General features: G+C 49.9%; 8 protein-coding genes across 8 annotated transcripts, besides 1 other annotated feature; 4 read left to right on the top strand and 4 right to left on the bottom strand.

Moving 5' to 3' along the window:
- Nucleotides 1–2,386: 2,386 nt before the first annotated feature.
- NFIA_091410 (cyclin family protein) lies at nt 2,387–4,415 on the top strand (the record flags this gene model as incomplete). The annotated part of the gene is made up of 3 exons (XM_001261078.1): nt 2,387–3,493; nt 3,550–4,089; nt 4,152–4,415. The coding sequence occupies 3 exons, from the start codon at nt 2,387–2,389 to the stop codon at nt 4,413–4,415; spliced, it is 1,911 nt and encodes a 636-aa protein (XP_001261079.1).
- A 1,007-nt stretch (nt 4,416–5,422) lies between these two features.
- NFIA_091400 (RNA helicase) lies at nt 5,423–9,613 on the bottom strand (the record flags this gene model as incomplete). The annotated part of the gene is made up of 2 exons (XM_001261077.1): nt 5,423–9,289; nt 9,374–9,613. 2 exons carry the CDS (start codon nt 9,611–9,613, stop codon nt 5,423–5,425), a joined length of 4,107 nt encoding a protein of 1,368 aa, XP_001261078.1.
- A 312-nt stretch (nt 9,614–9,925) lies between these two features.
- On the top strand, nt 9,926–10,826 carry NFIA_091390 (DNA 5'-adenosine monophosphate hydrolase; the record flags this gene model as incomplete). Its single annotated transcript, XM_001261076.1, has 2 exons — nt 9,926–10,025; nt 10,084–10,826. 2 exons carry the CDS (start codon nt 9,926–9,928, stop codon nt 10,824–10,826), a joined length of 843 nt encoding a protein of 280 aa, XP_001261077.1.
- A 331-nt stretch (nt 10,827–11,157) lies between these two features.
- Nucleotides 11,158–12,076, bottom strand: NFIA_091380 (putative translocon-associated protein, alpha subunit; the record flags this gene model as incomplete). The annotated part of the gene is made up of 3 exons (XM_001261075.1): nt 11,158–11,440; nt 11,502–11,932; nt 12,005–12,076. 3 exons carry the CDS (start codon nt 12,074–12,076, stop codon nt 11,158–11,160), a joined length of 786 nt encoding a protein of 261 aa, XP_001261076.1.
- Nucleotides 12,077–12,699: 623 nt separating this feature from the next.
- Nucleotides 12,700–14,289, top strand: NFIA_091370 (CCCH zinc finger protein; the record flags this gene model as incomplete). The annotated part of the gene is made up of 4 exons (XM_001261074.1): nt 12,700–12,774; nt 12,837–12,980; nt 13,043–13,385; nt 13,589–14,289. 4 exons carry the CDS (start codon nt 12,700–12,702, stop codon nt 14,287–14,289), a joined length of 1,263 nt encoding a protein of 420 aa, XP_001261075.1.
- A 461-nt stretch (nt 14,290–14,750) lies between these two features.
- On the bottom strand, nt 14,751–16,787 carry NFIA_091360 (telomere-binding alpha subunit central domain protein; the record flags this gene model as incomplete). Its single annotated transcript, XM_001261073.1, has 3 exons — nt 14,751–15,039; nt 15,115–16,466; nt 16,521–16,787. 3 exons carry the CDS (start codon nt 16,785–16,787, stop codon nt 14,751–14,753), a joined length of 1,908 nt encoding a protein of 635 aa, XP_001261074.1.
- Nucleotides 16,788–17,453: 666 nt separating this feature from the next.
- NFIA_091350 (karyopherin alpha) lies at nt 17,454–19,457 on the top strand (the record flags this gene model as incomplete). Its single annotated transcript, XM_001261072.1, has 3 exons — nt 17,454–17,690; nt 17,980–18,489; nt 18,546–19,457. The coding sequence occupies 3 exons, from the start codon at nt 17,454–17,456 to the stop codon at nt 19,455–19,457; spliced, it is 1,659 nt and encodes a 552-aa protein (XP_001261073.1).
- Nucleotides 19,458–20,497: 1,040 nt separating this feature from the next.
- NFIA_091340 (cohesin subunit IRR1) lies at nt 20,498–24,198 on the bottom strand (the record flags this gene model as incomplete). The annotated part of the gene is made up of 2 exons (XM_001261071.1): nt 20,498–23,643; nt 23,703–24,198. 2 exons carry the CDS (start codon nt 24,196–24,198, stop codon nt 20,498–20,500), a joined length of 3,642 nt encoding a protein of 1,213 aa, XP_001261072.1.
- Nucleotides 20,547–20,674: a microsatellite.
- Nucleotides 24,199–24,833: the final 635 nt, after the last annotated feature.

The raw sequence follows: 24,833 nt of genomic DNA, 5'->3' as shown, positions 1-24,833 counted from the left end.
AGCGCATGGATCGATCTGCATTTATCTATTCGTAGCAGAAGAGGCGAGAGAAAGGACTTAGTCAAGGGTAAGAGTCCGGTTCTTTCTTTCAGTCACTATCAAGTCAAATTAAGTGATGATGAATGCGACAAGGGTAGCCACCACAGCCAAGCAAGCGACAAGGCCCAATTGTTGCCTCGTTTCATGATCTGCGCTTGTCCAGACTTCTCTGTACCCCTCCTCGGAACAGAGTCATTGCCAGAGTGGGCTACGTAAGGATGGAGGATCATTGCAACAACCACCAAACTCCATCCAATCTGTCAAGCATAAATAAGCTTGGAATGAGTTTCCATCTGTGATCGTTTATTGTGTTATTGAGCTTTGCAAAGTGTTGCGCCTATGGAATTGTCTTCCTAAGATCCTCGTAGGATTGGCCACGAGCTCGCTCAATTTGGGTAGGATGACTACTGAATCATGGCGGGATACTTCCTTTTTGCGGTAAATTGGTTTCATGAGCGAATGCGACAAAAGTAATTGGGTATTTTTTTTGTTGGCATAGAATGATGTTGGTGGCAGCAGGGTGCTTGCAAGAACCGGATTGTTGAGCATCCAGATCATATGTAGCCGATTCATCATATGTCTACCTGGGAGTCCCTTGCGAGAGCTTCTGGAAATCGAAATGACAGTGACAAGACAGACATCTCTTCTAAAATCGTCCTTTCGACAGCCAAAGCGGGGTTTTCAATGGCGTGGGTGATTATTGATTTATCTATTGTCAAGTCGCGAGTCCAAGGGCACACCGAAAGTTTGCCCATTACTATTACTGTTTCCACCTTGTTCGCCATCCGGCTCTCGTTTGCAATTGGACTCGCATTTCGCCACGACGAGTTTGCAAGGCTGCATATGTAGCTTCATAAGGAGAATCGCTTTGCGCTCGCGATTCTAATTTTTCACTTCTGGGTGCGTCTAAGTCTAGCTGATTGAGTTTCGCATTCTCTGCTTTCGAGTGCGCTTGACAGGTACCTAGGTAGAAAAAGCTGCCAATCCCGCTTGTTCATGATAGGTACCGCCGGATCCGCGTCCCACATTCGAGGAGGAGTCGGTGGCTTTTGGAACGGGTGCAAACGGCGAGGAGAGAACGGCCATGAGAGCCAAAGAAAGATCCTTACACCTCAAAGAAAACATCGAAGATCATCTCAATGATTCGTAGATTAACTAAGCCCAGGTCCATTCCAAGCTCAGCTACAGATAATGGACTCATTGGCTCTCTACGGCGCAGCTCGCATTGAAAATGGCTGATGATGAACGGGTCATGAGTACGGCGATAGATCTAATCGCAGCTGTCGAGTCTGAGCTTCCAAGTCTATTTCAGCCCCAATGGGCAGCTTCTTTGTCCAACAACTTGGTGAAGAGTGCCGAATCCCAGTGCGGACATTGGAGATGTGGGATCATGTGACTTCGCGTTCAGTAGCCGAAGATTTCGTGTCTGCTGTCGCGTTGGTAGGCTTGCGGTAATCTGCTACTCATTCTGCACCAACAATGGGATTTAGTCGACAGCACATGTAAGAGAACATGTCGCTTTATTTCAAAGGATATAAAATCTAATCAGGACTTGTGGTTTTCTCGTAGTTGTCGGATTTTTGGCTATCATTGTCAGGAGGAGAGTTGACGGGGAGACGTGTAGCATGATGTCATTGGAGCGTAGAAAAGAGCCGAGGGAGGACAAACAGTGCAAACAGATTGGAATAGGAGAATCCACAATAAAGCGATCTGACATAAGCATGCCGCAGCAACGAGGTTACCGAGCTAAACCTAGGATGGTTTAGCCCCTCCCGGTAAGGTTGTTGTTTATTGTCCACCAACAAATGTAAGTAAGGCAGGCCGTAGGTAAGGTACGGTTACTGCAGCAGTAAGGTATCCTGGAGAAGGTGCTACAGTAAAGGCTGACTCCCTCCTCCCTCGCAATTCTTGAGACCTTTGTTTTGATTTTTCTCTTTGATCTCTTCGTCTCAGGTCAGATTCAGACTTTCTTTCAATTATCCCTTATGGTCAAGTTCGTCCCCAAATCTTAAGGCGCGGTTTGTTGTTTGTTTGGGACGAAGGCGCTTTAGTACTTCCGCTATAATTTAGTACTTCGACTACTGCGCAGCGACAAGGGAAAAAGGTAAACAAGCGACTTCAACGCCCCAAACAACCACGACACTACATAGTCTGGTGAAGGATCGTATATCCTTTCCTGGATAGAGTTGTAGCGGTCAGAGATGGATGCAAAGGTACGTCAAAATCTCTTTGGTTGTCCATAAATAGCTTCTTGTCCGCCACTACGAAGGGTACTGTTTTGCAGACTTAATGGCGAGACTCGACACGCGACAACGACTTATAATCCCTCTTGAGAAATACTTCGTGCATGCTGACAGGTTCTGATTGTCTACAGCCCCAACGACTTCGCGTCCGTACGGACGAGAATGCTCCCATCGCCCTGCCTGGCAACAAAACGATCCATCACCGAAACAAGTCCACTCCCGCCTTATCTGCGGCCTTTCAGAATGGCACGACTAGAAACGGTCTTAGAAGGGCTGCATTTGGCGACGTCAGCAACACTGCCAATCTCGTCAAAGGAAGTCGGGATGATGCCTCCCTTGCGGGGAAGAAACAAGTCAAAGTCGTGGAGAAGGCGCCCGCAGTTGTCCCAGCCAGAAGAACGACCATTCTCTCGCAGCCTGCTCAGCGTCCCATGTCGATGACTAGTCTGAAGGGCTTGGTGAACAATGTCTCCAACCCAAAAGCTCTTGAGCCCTCTGCCAAGCAGACGGGTATTACCCAGCACGCTCCCAATACCCGGAAGCCGCTGAACAAGCGCAACACAGTCTTCAAAGACACCCTAGAACCATTGGCCGAAACTAAGAAATCTGCATCCAAGGAACACGTCACTGAAGTGACAGACGAGAACAAGGGTACCGCTACTTCATTGCCGTCCACAGAGCAGGGCGTCACCAAAGATGATGCTCGGTTGAACCAGGATTCGAAGATACAATCAGACGACACAGAGGAATACCCCATTGCGAACTCTGACGACATCGACGGGGCCAACAGAGACTTATACAAGGCTGATGACGACAACTGCAAGGTGCAGGTCATTGAGCAGTTGCATGAACACTGCGCAAACACCAGCGAAGTTGACGACCTCCCAAAGAGCAACCGCGAATCTGCCTCAAGTGCTCACCTAGCCCAGTCGGAGCCGGAAGAGTACTGGGACGAGGAAGATGACGAGAACGAAGAGGATGACGGGTATGTCACTGCACGCTCCTACCGTTCTCGTGGCGATAACACGACCGGCGGAGCGACCACCATTCTGTTCCCTAAATACAACCCTCAAGTGCGTCGCGAGCTGGCTTTAGCCAAGCAGGTCGTCGAAGCCACCAGAACAGCGGAAGACATCGAAGATGAATACTGGGACACTAGTATGGTCGCTGAATACAGTGACGAAATTTTCGAATACATGCGGGAGCAAGAGGTATGTTGTTCCAGATCAATTTGACAGATCTTGCGTCCTGACTGACCCGCTTCTAGATCAGAATGCTGCCAAACGCTCATTACATGGATAATCAAGCAGAAATCCAATGGTCCATGCGCTCTGTTCTCATGGACTGGCTTGTACAGGTCCACCACCGGTTCTCGTTGCTCCCAGAGACACTTTTCTTGTGTGTGAACTATATTGATCGCTTTCTCTCGAGCAAGATCGTCTCCCTGGGCAAGTTGCAGCTTGTAGGTGCGACCGCAATCTTCATTGCTGCGAAGTATGAAGAGATCAATTGCCCATCAGTCCAAGAGATTGTGTACATGGTTGACGGAGGCTATACCGTGGATGAAATCCTGAAAGCCGAACGTTTCATGCTGAGCATGTTGCAGTTCGAATTGGGTTGGCCTGGACCGATGAGTTTCCTGCGGAAGATTAGCAAGGCTGATGATTATGACTTGGAGACTCGCACCTTGGCTAAATACTTCTTGGAGGTGACTATCATGGATGAGCGCTTTGTCGGAAGTCCTCCGAGCTTTCTGGCCGCTGGTGCTCATTGTCTTGCCAGGCTGATGCTGAGAAAAGGAGCTTGGGTACGTTCACTCGCACTTCCGCGATAGTATCATTTCTCTTCGACTAACACTCCCTCCCTTAGACCCCGTCCCATGTCCACTATGCAGGCTACACCTACTCTCAACTCTATCCTCTGGTCTCACTGATCCTCGAATGCTGCGAGATTCCACGCAAGCATCACTCAGCCATTTTCGAGAAGTACACCGACAAACGTTTCAAGCGTGCTTCTCTGTTTGCCGAGGCCGAAATCAAGAAGGGGTTCTGTCTGCCTGAAGTGTCCAGAGAAGCTACCTCCAACGAGCGCAACTCACATAACGCGCCAGCTCACCACTGGAAACGAGTCTAAGCTGTGCTCAATCTCTATTTTACGACACCTTTCTCTTTTTACCTATTCGAAGCCCACAATTACTGAACGTCCATATCCCTCTTTCAGAGAGGATTCGTCTCGCTACATTCCTCTCTCGAGCCCAACATCCCCAACCCTCAGTTGGTCATTTCCCGCAGCTACAACGACATCATTACGTGCATGGCGATATCGTGATCTAACCTGCATCGAGGCAAGAACCACAGAAGAATACTGTTGAGGAGGAAAGTGCATCCCACGCTTTGAAACGGACTCCTCGATGGAACGCTCACCTCCACGTATTATCTCACGAAATCCAAAAACTCTTTGCTTCGAACAATTCCTCACCTCATCCTAGAACATCGGCTGCGATTGGAGAGATCACAAGATACCAGGCGGGTGGTGTTGTTTCCTTCAAAGTCTATTTATTGAAACGTACGACATGAAAAACATCCACTCAATCAAATCGAGACAAGGGGTGTTATGGTTCAAGGTCGCCATTGTATGAGTTTATTCCTTTTCAGTGTCTCTGCCACCACGCATTTCCTTTGTCTTATTCATCGGCCTCCCTCTTTCCTTAACTCTTTTCTTCCGTCAATCTTCATTCATGACTGTATGCCCTTGATATGCTCACTTTGATTCCAATATGGTTTATGAAATGCTCGGTGGTCGAAGCACGCCAAACGAAATAATTCTCCTAATCCCACTGCTCCTTTGTCATATTTTGGCCCTGAATCTTTTCTCACTGCTCATGATTAATTGTCTGGGATAGAGGCACGGTGATTAGTGAATACAATTGGACTTGATTCTGAATAGTTTTCCAATTTCTATAGCACAGAATCTCGAAGGGAAGAGGGTTGAACATATCGATGCATATCTATTCGGATGATTGAAATGTAAGTCTATTAGAAGAATCAATCTATATGCACAGCTTTTTTATACCTTCCAGCCTGTCCCGAAGACTAACGCTGAAAAGAATACCAAGCAAGACTCGACCATCACAAGCGAAACTACTGATCCAACCCATTAAACTCGACCAATTTCTTCACAATCTCAATCACCCGGTCGCCCACGTCATCCGATACAGGACTAAAACCAGGGTTGTCAATGCGCCCCGCGATGGTCTCATCCAGCATGAGACGCAGTCGCGAGACGAGAACGCCGATGCGGGCCCAACCGCGCAGGCGCAGCCAGCCGTCAACGATGAGACCACGGCCCATGGTGTCGAGGGTGATGGATCCGCAGAAGAGGAGAAGGGAGTAAGGGTTGAAAGCTGGACAGGCAGTCAGTATTGCTTCTATTTCGGGGGGCTTGGAACGGGGATGGTGATGGGAATGCATACGGGTTAGATCCCGGATGAAGACTTTGCTTGTCGCCATCTTGGTGAAGTAGCTGAGGTACGCGGCGGCGCCGGAGTAGCTCTGCGCGGAGAAGAGGAGGGAGCTTGGGTGGATGAAGACGCGGCCGTTTTCCTGGTTGAAGTACTTGATTGTTCGGGCGTCCGGGTCGATTTCGACGGTGCCTGTCATGGAGCTGGCGAATTTCTTGTCCGGGAAGGAGATCTGGGCTACCTGCGGCTGGAAGGCGCCTGCGATGATGGCGCGGAGGAGGTTTCTGTTCCCGTTGTTGCGGTTCCAGGCGGAACCGGCTTCGGAGTCTGAGTAGTCGACTGGGAGGATGCCGGCGTCCTTGAGAGAACTGATGAATTGGGCTCGGTTGGAGGAGATGTCGCGGAGGGTCTGGTGCGAGAGGAAGTTGGCGGAGCACCAGGACTGGGTCTGCCAGTAGCCCTGTGCTTTGGCTCGCTCTGACCACTGCTGGTATGCGGCGAGGTCGGTGAGGAGATCCCCGTCGCCCTTGGAGAAGGACGCTTTGGCGGCGTCGGCTTCGTCGCGCTTGTCGCGGGGTGATATGAATGGGCTTTTCACCGTTAGGATAGCTGATATGGTGACGCAGGCATCTATGCAGCCGAAAATGGAGCCGTAGACCATGAGTTTGGAGCAGCGTAGGTCAGCCGGAATCATGGATAAGTATCGTCCGAGTGCCGTCAGCCTGTCATGATCTAGGGCGCCGACGCGATGTAGGAAATCTATGGCACCCTCGACAGCGACGCTTTCAGGCGGTGTGATGGTGTTCGCCAAAAAGGTAGCAACATCGTCTATACCTTTCATGGCTTTGACTGACAGGCACAGTTGCTCCAGTGGGACTCGTCGGATTTCGGGTTCTGGTCGCTGGGGCATACTCGATTCGGCTTTGCGTGTGTACAGCTTGTAGCAGGAACCAGCCCTCACACGACCGGCACGTCCTCGTCGTTGCTTGCATGCTGCCTGGGAAGCCCAGACTTCCTGGAGGCGCACCATATTGTCCTTCGGGTCGTAGCTAGTCTCTTTAACGCGGCCAGTGTCGATGACCGCGACCACATCTTCAATGGTAATCGACGTCTCAGCAACGTTGGTGGCAGCAATGACCTTTCTCTTTCCTTTGGGAGGGCTGAGGAAGACACGCTTTTGCTCTGCCGGGAGCAGGGACGCATGTAACGGGAGCGGATGAACATTGGGTATCTTCCGCACTGCATTCAAGCACCTTTCGATTTCCATAGTTCCGGGCAAGAATATCAGTATTCCTCCTGGCTGATCTCCCAACTGAGAGTCGATATATCGGACAGTGGAAGCAATCAATTCGTAATTGATGCCCATACCGAGGCCGCGAAGGAGCTTGCCTAACGGCTCTGATTCGCCTTGAGGAGGAGACATGACGTCTTCGTCAAGACCTCGCTCGGCCAGTTCGGGTGCAAAACCGGTGTCCCGGACGATATCATCCAAGTAATAATCGCTAACTGGGAATGTTCGACCTGGAATGTTCACTAGACCAACTTTCTCACGACCCCCAAAATAGTTCATGAAGATCTGTGCGTCCAGCGTAGCACTCATCAGGATGACTTTGATATCTGGTCGGTATCGGAGCACGTCCCTCAAGAGAGCCAGGAGGAAGTCGGTGTCAAGACTTCGTTCGTGAACTTCATCTACTACGACATGTGTGACATCCGCCAGAGAACCTGCGACGTTGCCATCCGGCCCACTGCCGGACTGCAGGCGACGAAGTAGGACACCAGTAGTGACAAAGGTGATCTTCGTCTCGCCAGGCCGCATTTTGGAGTCCCCACGAATGATATATCCAACTTCTTTTCCCACCGAGGTGCATCGCTCGTCGCTGACTCGATCAGCTAGACCTAATGCTGAAATTCGGCGTGGCTGTGTGCAGATGATATTCGCAACGCCGCCTAAGCCACGTTTAATCATATCATCTAGTACAAATTGCACTGACTGAGTACTCTTGCCGCTTCCTGTTTCACCTGAAATAATCGTCACTTGATGCGTATTCACGGCATGTATGATAGCATCTTGAATTTTCCAAGCGGGCAGAGACTCGCGTTTCCGAGTCATTTCTTGCTGTGCCGTTGTGGACTGCCTGGCCTTCCAAGCTTCTCGAATAGACACGCCTAGTTGTGAATCCGGATTCCAATCAATCTTTCTGCTTTGCTTCCGCGAATGACGAACGGGGAGCCTTGGGAATGAGCCAACTGCAGATGAAGAAGAGCCCGTTACTGTTGAAATGTCTCGCAGTTTGCCTGGATTTTCTATGATCCCTGGTAGATGTGTTTCCAGCCAGTCCATTATATTGAAGATCATTGACTCTCCCAGGAAGTTTTCCTCTGCAAATTGTACAGCTTGCCGTATCGCGCTGAGGCGTATATAAGCCGGAATACCAGTTCCCTGAATGGCGATCACAGGCACAGACGATGGATAACCCGCAGAGGGCTTTTGGAATCGAAAAGATAGAGATCCAGGAATATTTGGTGCCTCGCTCTTAATCTCACAGACTTTGGATGATATACGTTTGTAGCGTTCTCCGAAGATTGCTTCGAGTGTATCCTGCTCCTCTGCCCAAGAGTCTTCGTCCCCCGCGGACAATGAGTCCAGAGAATGGTTTTCACCGTGCACTAGAGTCCTTTGTAAGAATTCTGCAGCTGCAAGTTCATCACCGCGCTTGCTATCCAGAGTATGAGCGCACAGATCAGCTGAATATCCAAAAGAGGCAAGCCGTTTGATTTTGGCCTCCCTTGCAAGGTCATCGCTGGCGAGGGTCACACCGGCGGTATATCTCTCGGGCAGGCACCACCGCGGGAGGTCATCCTCCGGGACGTAGATGAGAAGCCACTCGAGAACCTCTTCCCGGTCTTTACAGGCAGCGGTAGCCTCTTCAACGTGACTGCGTCGGAAGCCCAAACCGAGGAACTCTTCAATAATAGCTTTGCGCTCAGCCTCCGATATCTGTACGTTGTACGGATTCCAGATCGTATGCTGTCGCAACAGCTCCTCGAGTTCACGGCGAATTTTATTTCCCAGATCAACCTTTGGAGCTTGCGACCAGATCCTTTTCCCTTTGTTCTCGCCACTTGAGCCTACACCCAAATCGACAGCGGTCTCCTTCTCCTTCGCCTGCGCCTTTTCTCTCTCTTTTCGTTTCTTTTCTAGATCTGCAGCAGCATTTTCCCGTTCTTGCTTTGCTAAGAATGGATCGGCTTCGTACATCCACCCTTTCCCTTCCTTGGTATCTGCGTTCTTTATGTCCGTAAAGTCCTCTTTCCACAGCTTTTTATAGGTAGGCGGGAGCATCATATGTAGGTTTCTCATGTTGCAGACTCGAAACAAGGCGTAGGCAGCAGCGAAATGGCGAGCTTCCAGCGCCGTCGGCTGAGCCGCCAAATGCTTGTGTGATGGTGGCGGCTTCATAGGAGGAAGTACGGTCAGTTCTCGAGTCTTGGGATCGATCCGTTTCAATATGACTGAAGAGATATAGCCATCTGAGGTTTTCATCTATGAACGTGCGCTATCCTGTCAGCATCGCTACCGCGCACAGCTAACGAAGGCGCCCTAGAATCTTTGCGCTCATTCACTCACCATTGTATATTCAGGTTTCTCCCATTTCTGCTTCTGGCAATGCTCCGCGAGCATATTGACCGGCAGCTTTCCAGTCCATGATGCACCCCCGATCACCTCCTTCACAGATGGTTTCTTCGGTTCCTCTGTGGCGGCCTGCGCTTTCTTCGCGTTTTCAGCCGATCGCTCTGCGGCGGCTTTGGCTTGCTTAGTCCCAGGCTTGGGGACTCCACGGGCGTCGGGCTTCTTCTTTGGACCCATTGGTGAATATTGCTTTAGACTTGGCAAACGCCCGTGGAGCAACTCAGGATATTGAATCGCAGGGATGCCGAGCGGCGACTTGTCGTGGTCTTGATTTGCTGGCGGGCAAAAAAAGCTGTCCCGCACTACAACCTGTTACTTTATCAGAAGCTTGCGGGGACCGCAACCTTACCCGCTCTCCGCATCTTGCTAATGCTAGTGAATCAGGGACGATCATGGCCACAGATCAACCGATTGTGGATGCTTTAAGATTGTTCACTGGTAGCTCCCTCTGGCGCAAGTCTATATAAGTCAAATACCTTCGTGATCACAATGTCGGGCGAATCACCGATCCTTGAAACAGAGCATGCGGATGCCTCGCAGGCGACGACTTCCCAATCACGGGCAGAGAAGCCAGCGAAAAGAGATGCCTGTACATGCGTGACCTGATCCCCTTTTTTCCACAAAAGTACAACTGACTTGAATATCAGTTTCAGAGCTTCTATCACCTAAGAACAAGCAACAGAAACAAACGAGCCATCCCCCCTCAAAAACGAATATCAAGAACAGGTTTGGCGCGCGTGACGGTCTGGGCGCCTACATCGAAAAGCCAGAGTCATACCCGTCCAGCGTCGTGGTACACTACAACGATGATTTTGTCGTAATTCATGACATGTTCCCCAAGTCTACGTTACATTTGCTATTGCTTCCTCGTGACCCAACTAAAACGCGGCTCCATCCATTTGAGGCCTTCGAAGATGCAGAGTTCCTGAGCAAAGTCAAGGCCGAAACGAGAAAGCTTCGCACTTTGGCCGCAGCCGAGCTGAGACGCAAGTACGGGAGATATTCAGCCCAGGACAAAGAGAGACAGGATGCTTTGAATGCAGACCCGCCGCCTGATGTGCTACCGCAGGGGAGAGACTGGGAGAAAGAGGTCATGTGTGGCATCCACGCGCACCCGTCTATGAACCATCTACACATACATATCATTTCCGTGGACAGGTATAGCGATCGCTTGAAGCACAGGAAGCATTATAATAGCTTCTCGACCCCTTTCTTTGTCGATATCGAGGATTTCCCCCTCGCCAAAGATGATGCGAGACGGCATCCCGACAGAGAAGGGTATTTACGGAGAGACTTCAAATGTTGGCGATGTGGGAAGGATTTCGGCAATAGATTCGCTGAATTGAAAAGCCACCTTGAAGCAGAGTTCAACGAATGGAGAAAACTTTGAGCTTTAGGAGTCTCATCAATTTGTCAGTTTCCATTCGTACGTCATAAACCGCCGAAACCGTCAACTTGTTGGGCATGAGCTCCAGTATAGTGATTCGATTGGTAGTAACAGGTTTGGCGTTCATATGCCAACATTATCTGATGGGTTTTTATCATAAATATACACCTACTATCCTGGACAGAAGCCGCCTGAACCTTTTGGCCGATTACATTCTCAGTAATCTCTTGCCTCGAGTCGGTCCACTCTGGCCTTTGCCAACGAGACCATAGACGGTCTGTACGCAGCCACTAAGTATCATCAGTGTCAAAGCCACCTTATCCACCTCGAGGCTTTAGGCACGGCTCTTAGACCGGGAGCTACCCTTGACCTTTCTGGCCTCAGGGCGGTTGATGTGGTGAGCTGGGATCCATTCGGCGTTGTAGGTGGTAGCGGAGGTAACAGCGGGGCTGCTAGGTCCTTCTTCGGCCTTCTTAGATGCGCCAGAAGATTTCTTGGAGAACTCCGCAGCCTTTCCGGCCTTGCGCTTCTGAGGAAAGTATGGCGCAATCCAGATGGTGTAGAAGAAGTAAACGGTACCAGCGAAACAAGCCAGGAGGAAGAAGTAGAGGAAGATACTAAGGTCATAAACAATAAGCCAACTGTCCCTGACCGCGAACGGATTTTGGAGTAGCTCACATTTGGGGATCGAAGAGGCTGGTCTCGGGCTCGACCACGCTTACGGTGCCATTGTGGGCATAGACAGTGAAGAATTTTCCTTCGCTGTCGGAAATGATGGAAGCGATGGTGAGTCTCAGGTCCTGAGGGTGCATTTCGGTGGCGAAGCTGTAGCTAACGCTCTCCTTCTGGCCAGCAGGGATCTCAAGACCATATCTGGTGGCAGTCAGGTTGCGAACAATCTGGCTCTTTTCATCGAGAGTCGACAAAGATCCACCGATAAAGTTAACGGTCACAGGAGCAGCTTCTTCATTGGTAAAAGTGATCAATGCCTGTGTCGGGTGACCGTTGACAAGCTTAACGCCGAAGATCTCAGAAGCAGGGAAGGAAGCCTCCGCCGATACAGCGAGCTTTTGGACCTCAGGAATGTCCTGCGTATTCTCGGTAGTGTCCTAGTGGTCGTCGATTTATGTGAGCAACTCAATTGACCTAGAATAATAGCAAAATTACAATTCGCGACATACAGCTGCGAGACCACCGCCGATGAGGGCTTGGACAGAGAACAATGCCAGCGAGAGAAGACCGAAGCGAGCCATGGTTGTAGAAGACCGTACTCAGACAGATAAGAAGGGAATAAAACAAAGAAAAAAAGAAAGGGGATGAAGAGAAAAAGGGAAGTGGTGTGGAAATGGTAAGACAGTGGAAGGGGGGAACTGAGGTGCTTTTTCTCCACGTAGTCACAAGTTGGGAACTTCCCCATGCGCTCGCTGACTCATCCAAGGCTCCAGGAAGCTTCTGATTGGCTGTTACCTAGATGCTCTCCTGCCACTGTTTATCAACTGCTTAAAGCAAAATATCATACTACTTTACTTTGCTTGCATGGCTAAATTCTAATGAAAGACAGGAAAGGGAAAAGCAACTGTAAATATTCCATATTCCTTTCTTATTTAGTTCTTATCATTGAGCGTCATCAGAAGTGAAACTTGACTCTAGTGAACCTCAATGTTTTAGGATTCCCTGTTGACAACTCCTACCACCTTCATCTAGAACAGTGAATGATAACACAAAATAAGAACTTTTAGAGCTGGTTACTTTTGCATCATCATCTCTAGGCCCTTTCTTTACTCTTCTAATACCCCGTACCCCGTACAATCACCAGCTTTTCTCGGCGCAGTGAGCTACCTTATTACCTCATCCATCGGACCCGCTATAGTTCACCATGGAAGCTCAGGCCTACGCCGAGCGCTATAGACAGGTGATGACTATAGAGCAAACCAAGAACAGCCTGATTGAGGTAAGCATCTCAGCTTCACTTCATCTCAAGTCCACATATTAACTGACTTCTTTCTCGACTAGGAGCTTCTGCAACGAGTGGCAGAGCTTGAAAATGCTCTTCAGCGCCAGAAACTCGACCATGAACGCGAGAAGCATTTTAATCGTGAGATTCAGATCCACGAGATGGAATTAATGAACGAAATCACAAGAATGACCGCACTCATGGTAAGCCCTGGCGAAGCGTTCAGTTTAGTCTCTATCTAACAACATATCTGCTATCATTGTAGCATCGTGAACCCTACATGATTGTACTTCTGGACGGATATGGCCTCATTTTCAAGGAGAAGTTCCTGAAGCAGGGCGAACATGGTGGGAAAAATGCAGCAAAAGAGCTTTCATCTGCATTGCAGGATTACATTACAACTCATTTCCCGAACGTTGCCGCACCCAAGATCGTGACAATGATCTATATGAATGTGAAGGGACTGGCCGACCTCTGCATTCAAGGAGGAATCAAAATGGAGCTCTCGGTGCTCGAGGCATTCGTCCGAGGCTTCAATGGCAACGGTTTGCTTTCTGATATCATCGATGTTGGCACTGGCAAAAATAAAGCGAGTGATAAGATTGAAGGTACGTGATACAGTCCTGATTGCCCTAGGCAGCCTCCTTAAGCTGCGCTTGGCTCCGTGGAGAGTTCTAATACAGTGGCTGGCCAGAGATTTTCAAGCGCAATCTAAACAACTGCCATTGTCATCAGATCTTGCTCGGTTGTTCACATGATGATACGTATGCTCGGTTTCTTAGAGAAACAATGGTGGACTACAAGTACATAGGGAGGGTGACTCTCATCGAGGGCGTTCCGTTGCAGGGAGACATGAAGACGATGAAGCCATCCTACAGAGTCGCAAAGTTTACTCATATCTTCCGAGAGACGAACATTGCATCGAAGTCGGCTCCCCAGGAAACCAAGCCCCGTTCGTCCCTTACACCATCGCCAGTTCAGCATGCAACCCCACTCTCGAAAACGTCCACAAATACCACGATGACAAGTAATAGTCCTGCATTATCGACCTCTTCGAGGAAAATGCCAAAATCCGAAGAATTCCAACCGGTTGTCCGCTCCATTCGCTCTAAGGCATCGAGCTCTCCGCTTCCCAAAATCGTGGAACGGAACAAGTATGGTCAGCGTGTCGATCGCTTTGATATCAAGACAATCTCAAAGGATGATTTGGCCCGCATGAAGAAGCTGAAGCTTTGCAACTATTTCTACTTACAGGGCGAATGTCCCATTGAGGATTGCCGTCACGATCACTCACGCACATTAACCAAAAGCGAGTACCATATCCTGATGGTCGTTGCACGCATGACGCCTTGTCGCTACAAATTCGAGTGCGATGATCCTGACTGTATGTACGGACATCGTTGCCCTCATAGCGAGCCCGGCAAGAAGGAGTGTGTCTGGGGCTCGACTTGCCGATTCGATGCCGCCGCCCATGGAGTAGATACGATAATTGTCAAGGTCACCAAAATATGATCCAACCTCGCCGTCACGGTCTTGGACAGGCTCGAAATCTGTGCAGATTCGGCCCACCCTTTCGGCATAGTGGATGTTTCCGGAGTTGCAAGGCTGATACGGCGTAATCGGGTTCTGCTGCTTGTGACATTGGGTTTGAAATATGGACACCGGGCATTTCTATCGACTTGATGCAATGGTGGCATTTGCTTTTCGTCATGTCGATTGACTGATTCTCTTCTTTTGCCTCGCACCCAGGACTGGATCACTTGATATCCCCTCGGCATTTGCCTTTTAACTTGATTTTGTTCTTTAGCCAGGCCTCAACTCAGTGTATGTATCTTTGAACATATGATGACCCAGAATCTTTGAAGATCGTTATGCGACGGCGTGTTGTAGGATAACAGGGTTTTGATGGCCCCGGACAAAAATGGTCTCCAAGGTGCAATGAACTACAAAATAGAAGTCAGAATACCAGACGGCTAGGCATGGATAGTTGTATTGAACATGGCGAATCGTCTCTCCCAGCCAAAGCAGGTCTCGTGACTACATCCAGTGCCGTCGTCGAGCTCATCATCTTGGGACTTCCCATGACCACACCTGACTCCGTATTCCTTGATGCAGCAAGTAAACGGGCGGGACGAAAGTGGACCCAGAGCATGAGGATTCGAGCCATCCTTGCTAGCAGCTCTTTTCCGTTCCTCAAGGTCACCCCAAAGGTGGGACAGCGTTTCTCTTAGCAGACGTAATTTGGAAGGATTTTTCCGCAAACTGAATGAACGTACAATTAGAATACTCGAAGCCTCGCTTTCCGTAGCGTAAGAATACAATACGGTGATGACTTACTCGGCGGCGTCAAGCTTGAGCAGACACTCAGCATCAGCTCCAGAAACAAATAGCTTCATTCGCTGGCTGGACTTCCCGTGTGCATGAGGCGGTACATTTTCAACCAAAAGGCAGAACCGCCATTGCCATCTAATTGAACGATCTGCACTATGGAAGTTGTGTGTTTCATCCACCTCTGCGTCAGGACGCGGTTTATGCTCCGACTCTTCTGGAACGGCGAAATCTTCCAGTTTTGGAGGGAAAAAGTCAACCACGCGAACAGTGGCTCGGTAGCAGACATTTTGAAAAGGAATCCGATATTCAATCTGATTAGGCGAGACATTTTCGTGAAACTCGCCGTCTAAGATGTCCGCAAGACTCGTGCATCTGATGGATGGGTTTGATGCCTGAACTGTTTCCGGACATTGATTAGGTTTGGTTGTTGCGGTCTGGACGAGGATGAGCTTACTAGTCTTATTGATTTCGTATCTTTTGGGCAACGAGAGCGAGGTTTGACCTTCTTCCTTTTTCGCTGTCGCTGTCTTGTTTTGGCTTTTCTGGGACTTGCTGCGACGGGAAGTCGCCTCCTCCATCTCTTCAGCTTTGCGCTTTCGAGGGTCGCTTTCCCAATACTTCTTTCTGCGACGTAACAACTCTCGGCCGCGCTCATCGTTCTTAGCGTCGATCAAACGGATGTTCATTTCATCGGGATTCCGACGATCGCAGTGCATAGCCCCTTCCAATGGAGTCCCTTCTATGCGACTTCGCTTAATATGGACATTTCTCAATCGAACAAAGCTGCCCTCCTTGAGATGTTCTCGGGCAAAGGAAGCATGTGGTTCCCAGAGAGTTATCTGGAGAGTCATGCGACCAGCAGGGCCTTGCCATTGTCTCTTGGAGCGCAGTAGGTAAGCATACTGATCCCCTTCACGAGCATTGTTGGCGTCAATGGTGTAGTTGTGAAGCCCTTCGTTCGTGGTGTAGTCAGTAAGATAGAGAGCGACCTTCTCGCTATCATTGGTAAAAATCTTGACTACTTCACCAGTGAGATCCACAAAGGTTCTTTCTTCAACATCTTTGATGAGGGAAAACTTCTGATTGGCATTCGACTGAGGTGCAGAGACTACGGATTTCACAGAACGTAGAGTCGGAGGAGCACTTTTCTCATTTGAAGCGACGCGGAAGGATTTGAAGTTAGAGCTTTTGTCTATCAAAGACAATGCATACGACTTCTCCGAATACGACGGCTCAAAAGGAACCGGACCACAGATGGGAGAAATGTCCACGAAGCCTGGCTCTGGACGGAATATTGCCCACAGAATAGTAGTCTCATCAGGCGCAACACCTAGAGGTCTTCCGTTAAATTTTGTTACCTGCAGGTCAGTCCGTCAGTAATGCCGTACTGTTCATAGAGCTAAATCGCTTACAGTGATGTTGCGTAATAGGATAACATCGCGCACTCGGACAGGCGGGAGTTGACTTGGATTATCCTTGAAGTACTTGATCTTCAGCCCATCCCAAACGTGTCCGTTGCCAAAGTCAGTGTCTTTGAGGGTGAATGTGATACACCAGGAGCGACTTGACTGGAAGGCCCCCCCGAAGACATCCACAACCACTCCGATCACACTTACAAGCCCGGAAGAGGAGAGGGCAGTAGGTATACTGACGTGGCGAGCAGCCGACCCGTTGACCATTTCGTCAAATTTCGGTTTTTTATGATGCAGAGCGAATATTCATGCTGATGTAGTAGATGGATTCTCGGTCAGTTGCTTAATGAGCTCCAGTAAGCTCTGCTAATTCGAGAAAGACATGGGCTATGTTTGGCAGCGGGGTCAAGTGCTCTCCAAAGTGGTTCTCAAAATTGACGCTAGAGCTCAAGATAGGGTATATCCAGGAAAACTATTGAATATATAGTATCTACTCTGTTGTATGGACGCGTCTTGATGCGATTAGGGCGGATGTGGCGCTTGGCAGGAGCAACAATGAAACCTCAGGCCAGAATAAGTCCCGTGACCTGAGCCAAAAATTCCTCTTCTGGGGCTGCCTGGACGAACACTGACTGGCGCTAAGACCGGTACGGCCTTACACTTAACTTTTTTCCCCTCCCCTCACACACCTTTCACCTTCTACAGACAAGACGCATTCCTCCATCTTATCTCTCTCCCCTCCAAAAAAGACGCCTATTGTCTTCAACCAACCCAAAAGTCTATTTCTTCTCTTCTGACGTCTTTTTTGTCAAGAGCTTATCTCAGAGCTTCTTTTTCTTTCCCTCCTTTCTCTGAGATCTTTCGCTCATCTCAGCTTCGCTCCCCACTTTCTTTGGTGCGCTTTGTTTTCACCCCTCTGTGTCCCAAGCAACCATGGCCGAACGCTACATCCCCGAGCATCGTCGCACCCAGTTCAAGGCCAGGAACCAGTTCCGGCCCGACGAGCTTCGTCGTCGTCGTGAAGAGCAACAGGTCGAGATCAGAAAGCAGAAGAGAGAAGAAAACTTGGCCAAGAGGAGAGGTATTCAGACCCGGGATGGCGGGATTGGTGTAGGAGGTGGCATGGCCGCCACCGAGAGTGACGATGAAGCCAGTGCTATTGAGAGTGAGGTATGTCAGTTCTCTATATCTTATGAGTCGTGTTTTGCACACTTTGTTATCTGTCTCGAGTTTTCTCCGTCTGCAGACGCATCTATGGTCTTTATTTGTTTTTGTTCACTATAACGCTCCACGACACGGCCTTTTCACCGCCCCGGTTGCTGGGCTAAGTGGGATCCGCCCTCTCTATTGAATCGTCGAGGGGCGCACACGACACTTTACAACTCGATTCAATACAGCACTGCTTTCTTAGTTGCATTAAAAAAATGAATAAGTGGCTAATGAAAAATTCTTGTTTTAGCTCAACGTGGAGCTCCCGGAGATGGTCAAGGGCGTCTTCTCCGACCAGATTGAGTCGCAGATTCAAGCTACCACCAAATTCAGAAAGCTGCTCTCCAAGGAGCGCAATCCTCCTATTGAACGTGTTATCGAGACCGGTGTTGTTAGCCGATTTGTGGAGTTCTTGCGCTCCCCTCACACCTTGGTCCAGTTCGAGGCCGCTTGGGCCCTGACCAACATTGCGTCTGGTTCTGCCCAGCAGACACAGGTTGTCATTGAAGCTGGTGCTGTGCCTATTTTCGTTGAGCTTCTCAGCAGTCCCGAACCCGATGTTCGGGAACAGGCCGTTTGGGCTCTTGGTAACATTGCCGGTGATAGCCCTCAGTGCCGTGACTTTGTGCTCAATGCTGGTGCCCTCCGTCCTCTGCTCAACCTCATCAACGATGGGCGGAAGCTGAGCATGCTGAGAAACGCCACATGGACTCTGAGCAACTTCTGCCGTGGCAAGACGCCCCAGCCCGATTGGACTACAGTAAGTTTCTCCAGGTTATGCTCTAATTACAATGTTATTTTTCTAACGCTTCCAAGATTGCCCCTGCTCTTCCTGTGCTTGCCAAGCTCATCTATATGCTCGATGACGAGGTCCTGATTGATGCTTGCTGGGCCATCTCCTACCTGTCTGACGGGTCCAACGATAAGATTCAGGCGGTCATCGAGGCCGGTATCCCTCGTCGTCTGGTTGAGCTGCTCATGCACGCTTCTACCTCTGTTCAGACCCCAGCCCTTCGCTCTGTTGGAAACATCGTTACTGGTGACGACGTCCAGACTCAGGTCATCATCAACTGCGGAGCTCTCCCTGCCCTCCTCTCTCTCTTGAGTTCCACCAAGGATGGCATCCGCAAGGAAGCCTGCTGGACCATCTCCAACATCACCGCCGGCAACTCTAGCCAGATCCAGTCCGTGATCGATGCTGGTATTATCCCTCCTCTGATCAATTTGCTTGCCAACGGCGACTTCAAGACCCGCAAGGAAGCTTGCTGGGCCATCTCGAATGCCACTTCAGGTGGACTGCAGAAGCCCGACCAGATCCGCTACCTGGTTACCCAAGGATGCATCAAGCCTCTGTGCGACCTCCTCGCTTGCCCGGATAACAAGATTATCCAGGTTGCTCTGGATGGCTTGGAGAACATTCTCAAGGTCGGAGAGATGGACAAAGAGGCCGCTCAGACTGGGGAGGCTCGCGTCAACCGGTATGCCTTGTTCATCGAAGAGGCTGGTGGTATGGAGAAGATCCACGACTGCCAGAACAATGCCAACGAGGAGATCTACATGAAGGCCTACAACATCATTGAGAAATACTTCTCTGATGAGGAAGAGGCCGGCGGTGACATTGATGAGCTTGCCCCTCAGCAGACACAAACTGGTTTCGCCCTCGGAACCAACCAGCAGCAGCCTGGCGGATTCAACTTTGCCAACGGCGGTGACTCCATGGATATGTAAACCCGCCTTGCGAAGGCTCTGGCGGTCAAAGTATCTTATCCTCATTTTCTCCCTTCTCTAGGACAGGAATAACGTTTCAAATTCTTCACCTCAATCACTTTGGAATACCTCATGCCTCTGTCTCTTTGCTGTCATCCCCCAGCCTGTGAGCTAGGCTTACTTTATGTTAATTCCCTGCCTGTCTTATTCTACCCTTCATCCGTTTTCAGCTATGATTCCTTTACGTTTTCCTTTGTTGTCCTTTCACGATGCTAAAGATTCACCGTCATGTAGCCCCTATAGTTGCCCCCTTCACGTCAATTCCCTCGAAGCATCCCTCATACACAGGCGTCCTTGTTGTCATTTGACTTATTCCCTTTTTCGGATGTGATTCTGCTCAAGTGTGGTCCCTTGGTAGGCTGAAGTTTCATGCGTTCTCATTTTTAGAAGTGGACCTGCACTGGAGTAAGCCGTCTCAATACAAAAGCAAAAAGACCTTTCTAAATACTCTGTGCTGAAGTATAGTTCGTATTGATCATTGTAAATTTTTCAAATATGCGTTTTCTCGGACTTTTGGAAACAAAAAGCCAACTAAGCCTGAATGATGCACCGCATGATATGTGCCCAACAGGACAAATAGAGAGAACATGACGAACAGCTCCGCCAGTATGTACAGTCTCCAAAGAGGCAAGTTGCATTGATACACCACCGCTCGGACGATTGGTTCAGACAAGCTACTAAGACATACGTTGAAATAAATTCCCAGGTATAAGAAAGAGATGAGCAAAGAGAAAACCTGGGAAATGAAATTTAAAATAGATCGAGTAGAACATTCAATCAAAGATGACAATCAGATTTCGAATTGGTTTAAAGTGAAGACGTAGACATCGTCATAGCAATTAATGGAGAAAAGGAGAGGATCGAAATATCCAGCAAAAGCGCCCGGCTCATCGTGTAGAGAAACATTCAGTGCAGTGGTAGTTAGGATTTACATGGAGAAAACAAGAGGTTTGAGGGGAACGGCAGATCCGTAGGATGAGGATTGAAGAGGGCTTGAGGGATTAATCTCCCATCACTTCATCCTCATCGGGATCTGGCGCGGTGGGATTATCGTCTTCCTCCTCATGGTCTTCGTCGATATTCTCGTCCTCGACAAGTCCTCGTGCACGAAGGTCGTCTTCATCATCTTGCTCAGCGTCGACGTCAGCTTCGTGATCCTCCTCCTCATCATCGTCGTCTATGCGCTCGGCTGATTTGGAAATTTTTGAGAGCTTGGTAGCACTCGCCCGGTCCTGTTGCGCGTCTCCAGCGGCGGCTTGCTTGCCTTTCGATCGAGACGGCCGGGGCCCAATAACTTTAGGTTTGCGTTCATCAAGGAAAGACAACACCTCGCGGTAGTTCTGGCCTAAGCGGGACTTGTGCCGGACGAGCCGCTGCTTCAACTGTCCGCGCTCCGAGCCCGAGGCGTCTATGATGCGCCCTATGATGGCAAGCACGATTTTACCCGTCAGCTCGCAAAGCCGTTGCTCCGCTAGAATAGTGGAGCGCAGACGCTCGTTCGCTATTGATTCGCCCTCTGCTCCTGTTTCGTCCTCCTCATCTGAAGGCTCCCGCTCGACGTCCGACTCAGAGGCAGGCTCGTCGTCTTCTGCAGGCTCGAGAGGCTGTCGTAACTTCCTGGCATATGTGCGTTCCGCGATGCCATGTATCTTAGCGATCAGTGCCTGTGTATTTGAATCGATTTCGTGAACCAAGCTCTGGGTTTGCATGATAACCTCCTCATCGTTCCCTGTGTTCAACCCAGCGTGACGAAGTGTACCAAACAACGTTTGCAGATCGAGCAGTGTTGTGGTCGCCGTGAAGCGAATGTCATCCAAACCACTGCGCTGTCTCATGACAGCGACTAGACTAGCAACAAACACCTCACGGCTCTTAGTCAGAGCTTCAAAGTACGCCGTAGTGAAAGCTGCCTTTCCTGCGCTCAAGGCCGTGGTTAAGGCTTGTACTTTCCACATGAAGTAGAAGAGCAGCGTCCGCATACTGCTCGTCACCAACTCGGTTTCTGCCTTGGCTGACTCGTCGTCTTCCTCTTCCTCGCGCAGACCACGTTTGATCAAATGAATGAGCACATTGAAGGGAGCTTCAAGATTTTCCTTTTTCCTGCCCTTGGACTTAGATGTCGGCTTCTTCTCAAGGACGTGTGTGCAGTCGGTCACACTGGCCAGGTTCAAAATTCTCATCGCTGTGTTGGCAAGATCATTCAGGGTTGGCATCGGTATAGAACTACCCTCAACAACTCCTTTCTTTTGTGACAGAGCCTCGAGGGCATCTATTATATCATCCCATAGCTCCTGTACCTTACTCTCGAGAGCTTCTCGCATGTCATCAGAGCTCTTTGCGTGTAAAAAGGCTACACCGGCCTCTGCCAACACATCCTGGTCAGAGTGCGTGAGGAACTGCTTGTTGATATCGTTCAGCAGTGAAGTGTATGCGGTGGCATCCTTTTGCAGATCCTGGATCTTGTCCAAGTCGACCAGATGCTCAAGTCGAAGAACGGCAGACGCCGCTTCCGGAACCGATCCATACTTGTTCAACAATTGAGGAATGATCTGCGCAAGACTATGTGCAATCTCTTCTTGAAGCTCGGGAATCTTGTCTGTCAATGCCTTCACTTTACGACCTCTTTTGTCAATGTCTGACTTGGCGACATCGAGGATGCGTAACTTAACCGCACAACAGAGGACTTCAAGAAGGATAACCTCCTGCCCTTCCTGCATCTTGTACAGTTTTTTGACCGTGCCGGTGGCATTGTCCTCAGTAGGATCGTCGGGAATCTGGGAATGGTCGTAGAGGAGGAAGCCGGCCAGAGATTGCCATTGAGAGAGCTCTGCGAAGTGCGGGTAAATGGCCTCCGTAGCAAGTACAAACCGCGAGTCTAAGGAGGCGCCGGAAAGTGCATCCCGCGCCGTGGACAACTTCCGCTCAGGAGCCAGTTCGTTTTCCTGTTCATCATACGCTTGAAGGATATCAACCAGGCACTTGAACTTGATCCAGGATCGCTTGGGCGACTCGTAGTCATCCTCATCTTCGTCGCCAAACATCTCATTCATCTCGTCTCCGACCTCTTCGGTTGTGGACTCAAACACATCTTCCACATTGGCCACGAAAAACGGACCGGCAGCTCTGCGGACACGGGGTTCCACGTCGAATACGAGTCTACCAACGGTGTCGATATCGGCAGGCTCAAGTAAACCAGCCTCCCGAATGAGATCGAGTAGTTCAATCGACGAGGCGCGCACGCCGACGTCCGCATCGTGGGCTGCCATCTCCACCATGCGCTGGCGAAAGCGCTCAGTGAACGACCTCAAGCCAGCAATGTTATCTTTGTTAGAGTACAGACGCTGGAGCTGCGTCACGACAATGGAGCGTGTCTCAGCAGACGGGTCGGAGAGAATCCAGCCAAAATAGCGAAGGAATTGACCTTCGAAAAAGTATTCTCGATAGGTGTGCATCCAGCGCCCCAGAGCGGCAATGCACTCACTGCGAATTTTGGCGTCGATGTCTCGGTAGCGGTGGACAAAAACGATATTGACACCGTCTTTGAGATACTCATCAATTGCCTCCAGCTTGCTTTCGCCTTCTTCGACTGTCGAAGTAATCGCATTGACTCTGCCCTGATTTACCGTCTTCTTTTTCTTCTCCGCCTCGAGCTGTTTACGGGAGGTAGAGACAGTGGTCATCACTTCTCGTGCAACATCACACAAGGCGTTCATGATCGTGAGGGAGATGACGGTCGAGGTATGTCTGAATGGCCGACAACCCGAAGTGGACAAAGCAGCTAACCATATTTGAAGGTTTTCGTAAAGCTCCTGCTGCTTATACAGAACTGAAGAATGATGAAGAGTCTGCACGAGCGCGGCGAAGAAGTCTTCTAGAATGGGCTGAAAGGCTTTGAATGTCCGAGCCCTGGAAATGAGAGGATATTCGAAGATCCCTTGCGCATGATACTCGGTCGACAAGTCATTGATGCGCTCTGGTGCGTGGTCTGGATCATCAATATCCGCATCGCTCACTTCCAAATCGGTCCCTGCACACTTGAGTATAAAGTTGATCATGGCATGCATCGCAGCCTTGGCATCCTTCTGATACTGGGTAAGCCATTCGGCAGCAACAGTGTCGCCAGTCTGGTTTTTGCCAAAGACCTCCGCTGTTCAGATATGGTAAGCCGATGCGCAAGTCGAAAACAAAAGGAAACAAGCCACCTACCATATAAGCCACTCTGTCCGGCGGCCAAACTAGGCCGTGGTTTCACCTTCCTGGGACGCGACACTGTTTTCTTGCCATTGACAGCGGGGCGAATTGCCAGCTGGCTCGGAACCCCATTGCCCGCGACTTTAGGCCTCTTTGCAGCATGTGTCGCTTGAGACTTTGTCTTCTTGCTTTTGGCGTCAGACGTGGCTTTCTTTGCGGAAGCCTTGCGCGCAGCGCGTCTCTTTTCCCTCAATTCTTCTTCGTCTGGCTCGTCGTCACTGATTTCTTCTGATTCCGACGCGTCGTGCTCATCAGCATCATCCTCCTCGTCTTCATCGCGGGCAGAGTCACGCTTGCGCTTGGCTGCGCCAGGGTTTGAATCACTGTAACTTTGAGAAAGAAATTCGGGTTTGCGCGACACACGTCCGGACTTTCTTCTATTTGATGCCTGGGGCGAATCGAGGTCGGTCAGCCCGGGTTCGGGACTCGAAAGAGGCGACTCATTTTCCATTCTTGTAGGTGATAATATAGCGCGCTGTAGAATAGAGTATCAGTCAGTAAGCTGCATAAGCTGACCCAGCATTGGCAAGCGAGAATTAAGATGATGGACAGATCAGACTCGAACGACGGTTGACCCTATGTCGCTCAGATGCGATGGTTGGAATGATCAGCCGGGGTCGCGATGTAGCGGTCTTGTTACGAGTCCCTCTAGGCGCGTTTGCCGCTTCGCGCGAAAAAGTCGGCGAAAACAGACACAGAAACAATACACTTACCTCTCAGATATACAAATGACACCATGTGCGACACAATGCCCGAATGTGGTGTGAGAGGTGGGACTCGAGATGGAGAGAATGAGGGGACACGGAATTGAACTGTCTCTCGTGGACGACGCGCCTTGATGCCTGGCGACGGGGTACCGAGCGACCCCAGGCACTCAGGCAATCATTGATGCCTCAGGCGATAATCGAGCTGTCGCAGATATCAAACGTACCTTAAGTTTGGCTGTCACAGTACGTAAGGTACCTGAAGTTAACTTGTTACCAATTCTTACCATACCGGCTCTCTTAGTTTTAGTCATACTATTTTGGGATCAGCCAGGGGTCAGCGTCACGGACATCTGACCCCAGCCAACCCTGCTGCATATGC

Source organism: Aspergillus fischeri, genomic scaffold (assembly GCF_000149645.3).
Source record: "Aspergillus fischeri NRRL 181 1099437636264 genomic scaffold, whole genome shotgun sequence".
NCBI lineage: Eukaryota > Fungi > Ascomycota > Eurotiomycetes > Eurotiales > Aspergillaceae > Aspergillus > Aspergillus fischeri.
The sequence above is the reverse complement of the archived record's forward strand: the minus strand, read 5'-3'. Positions and strand labels throughout refer to the sequence as shown.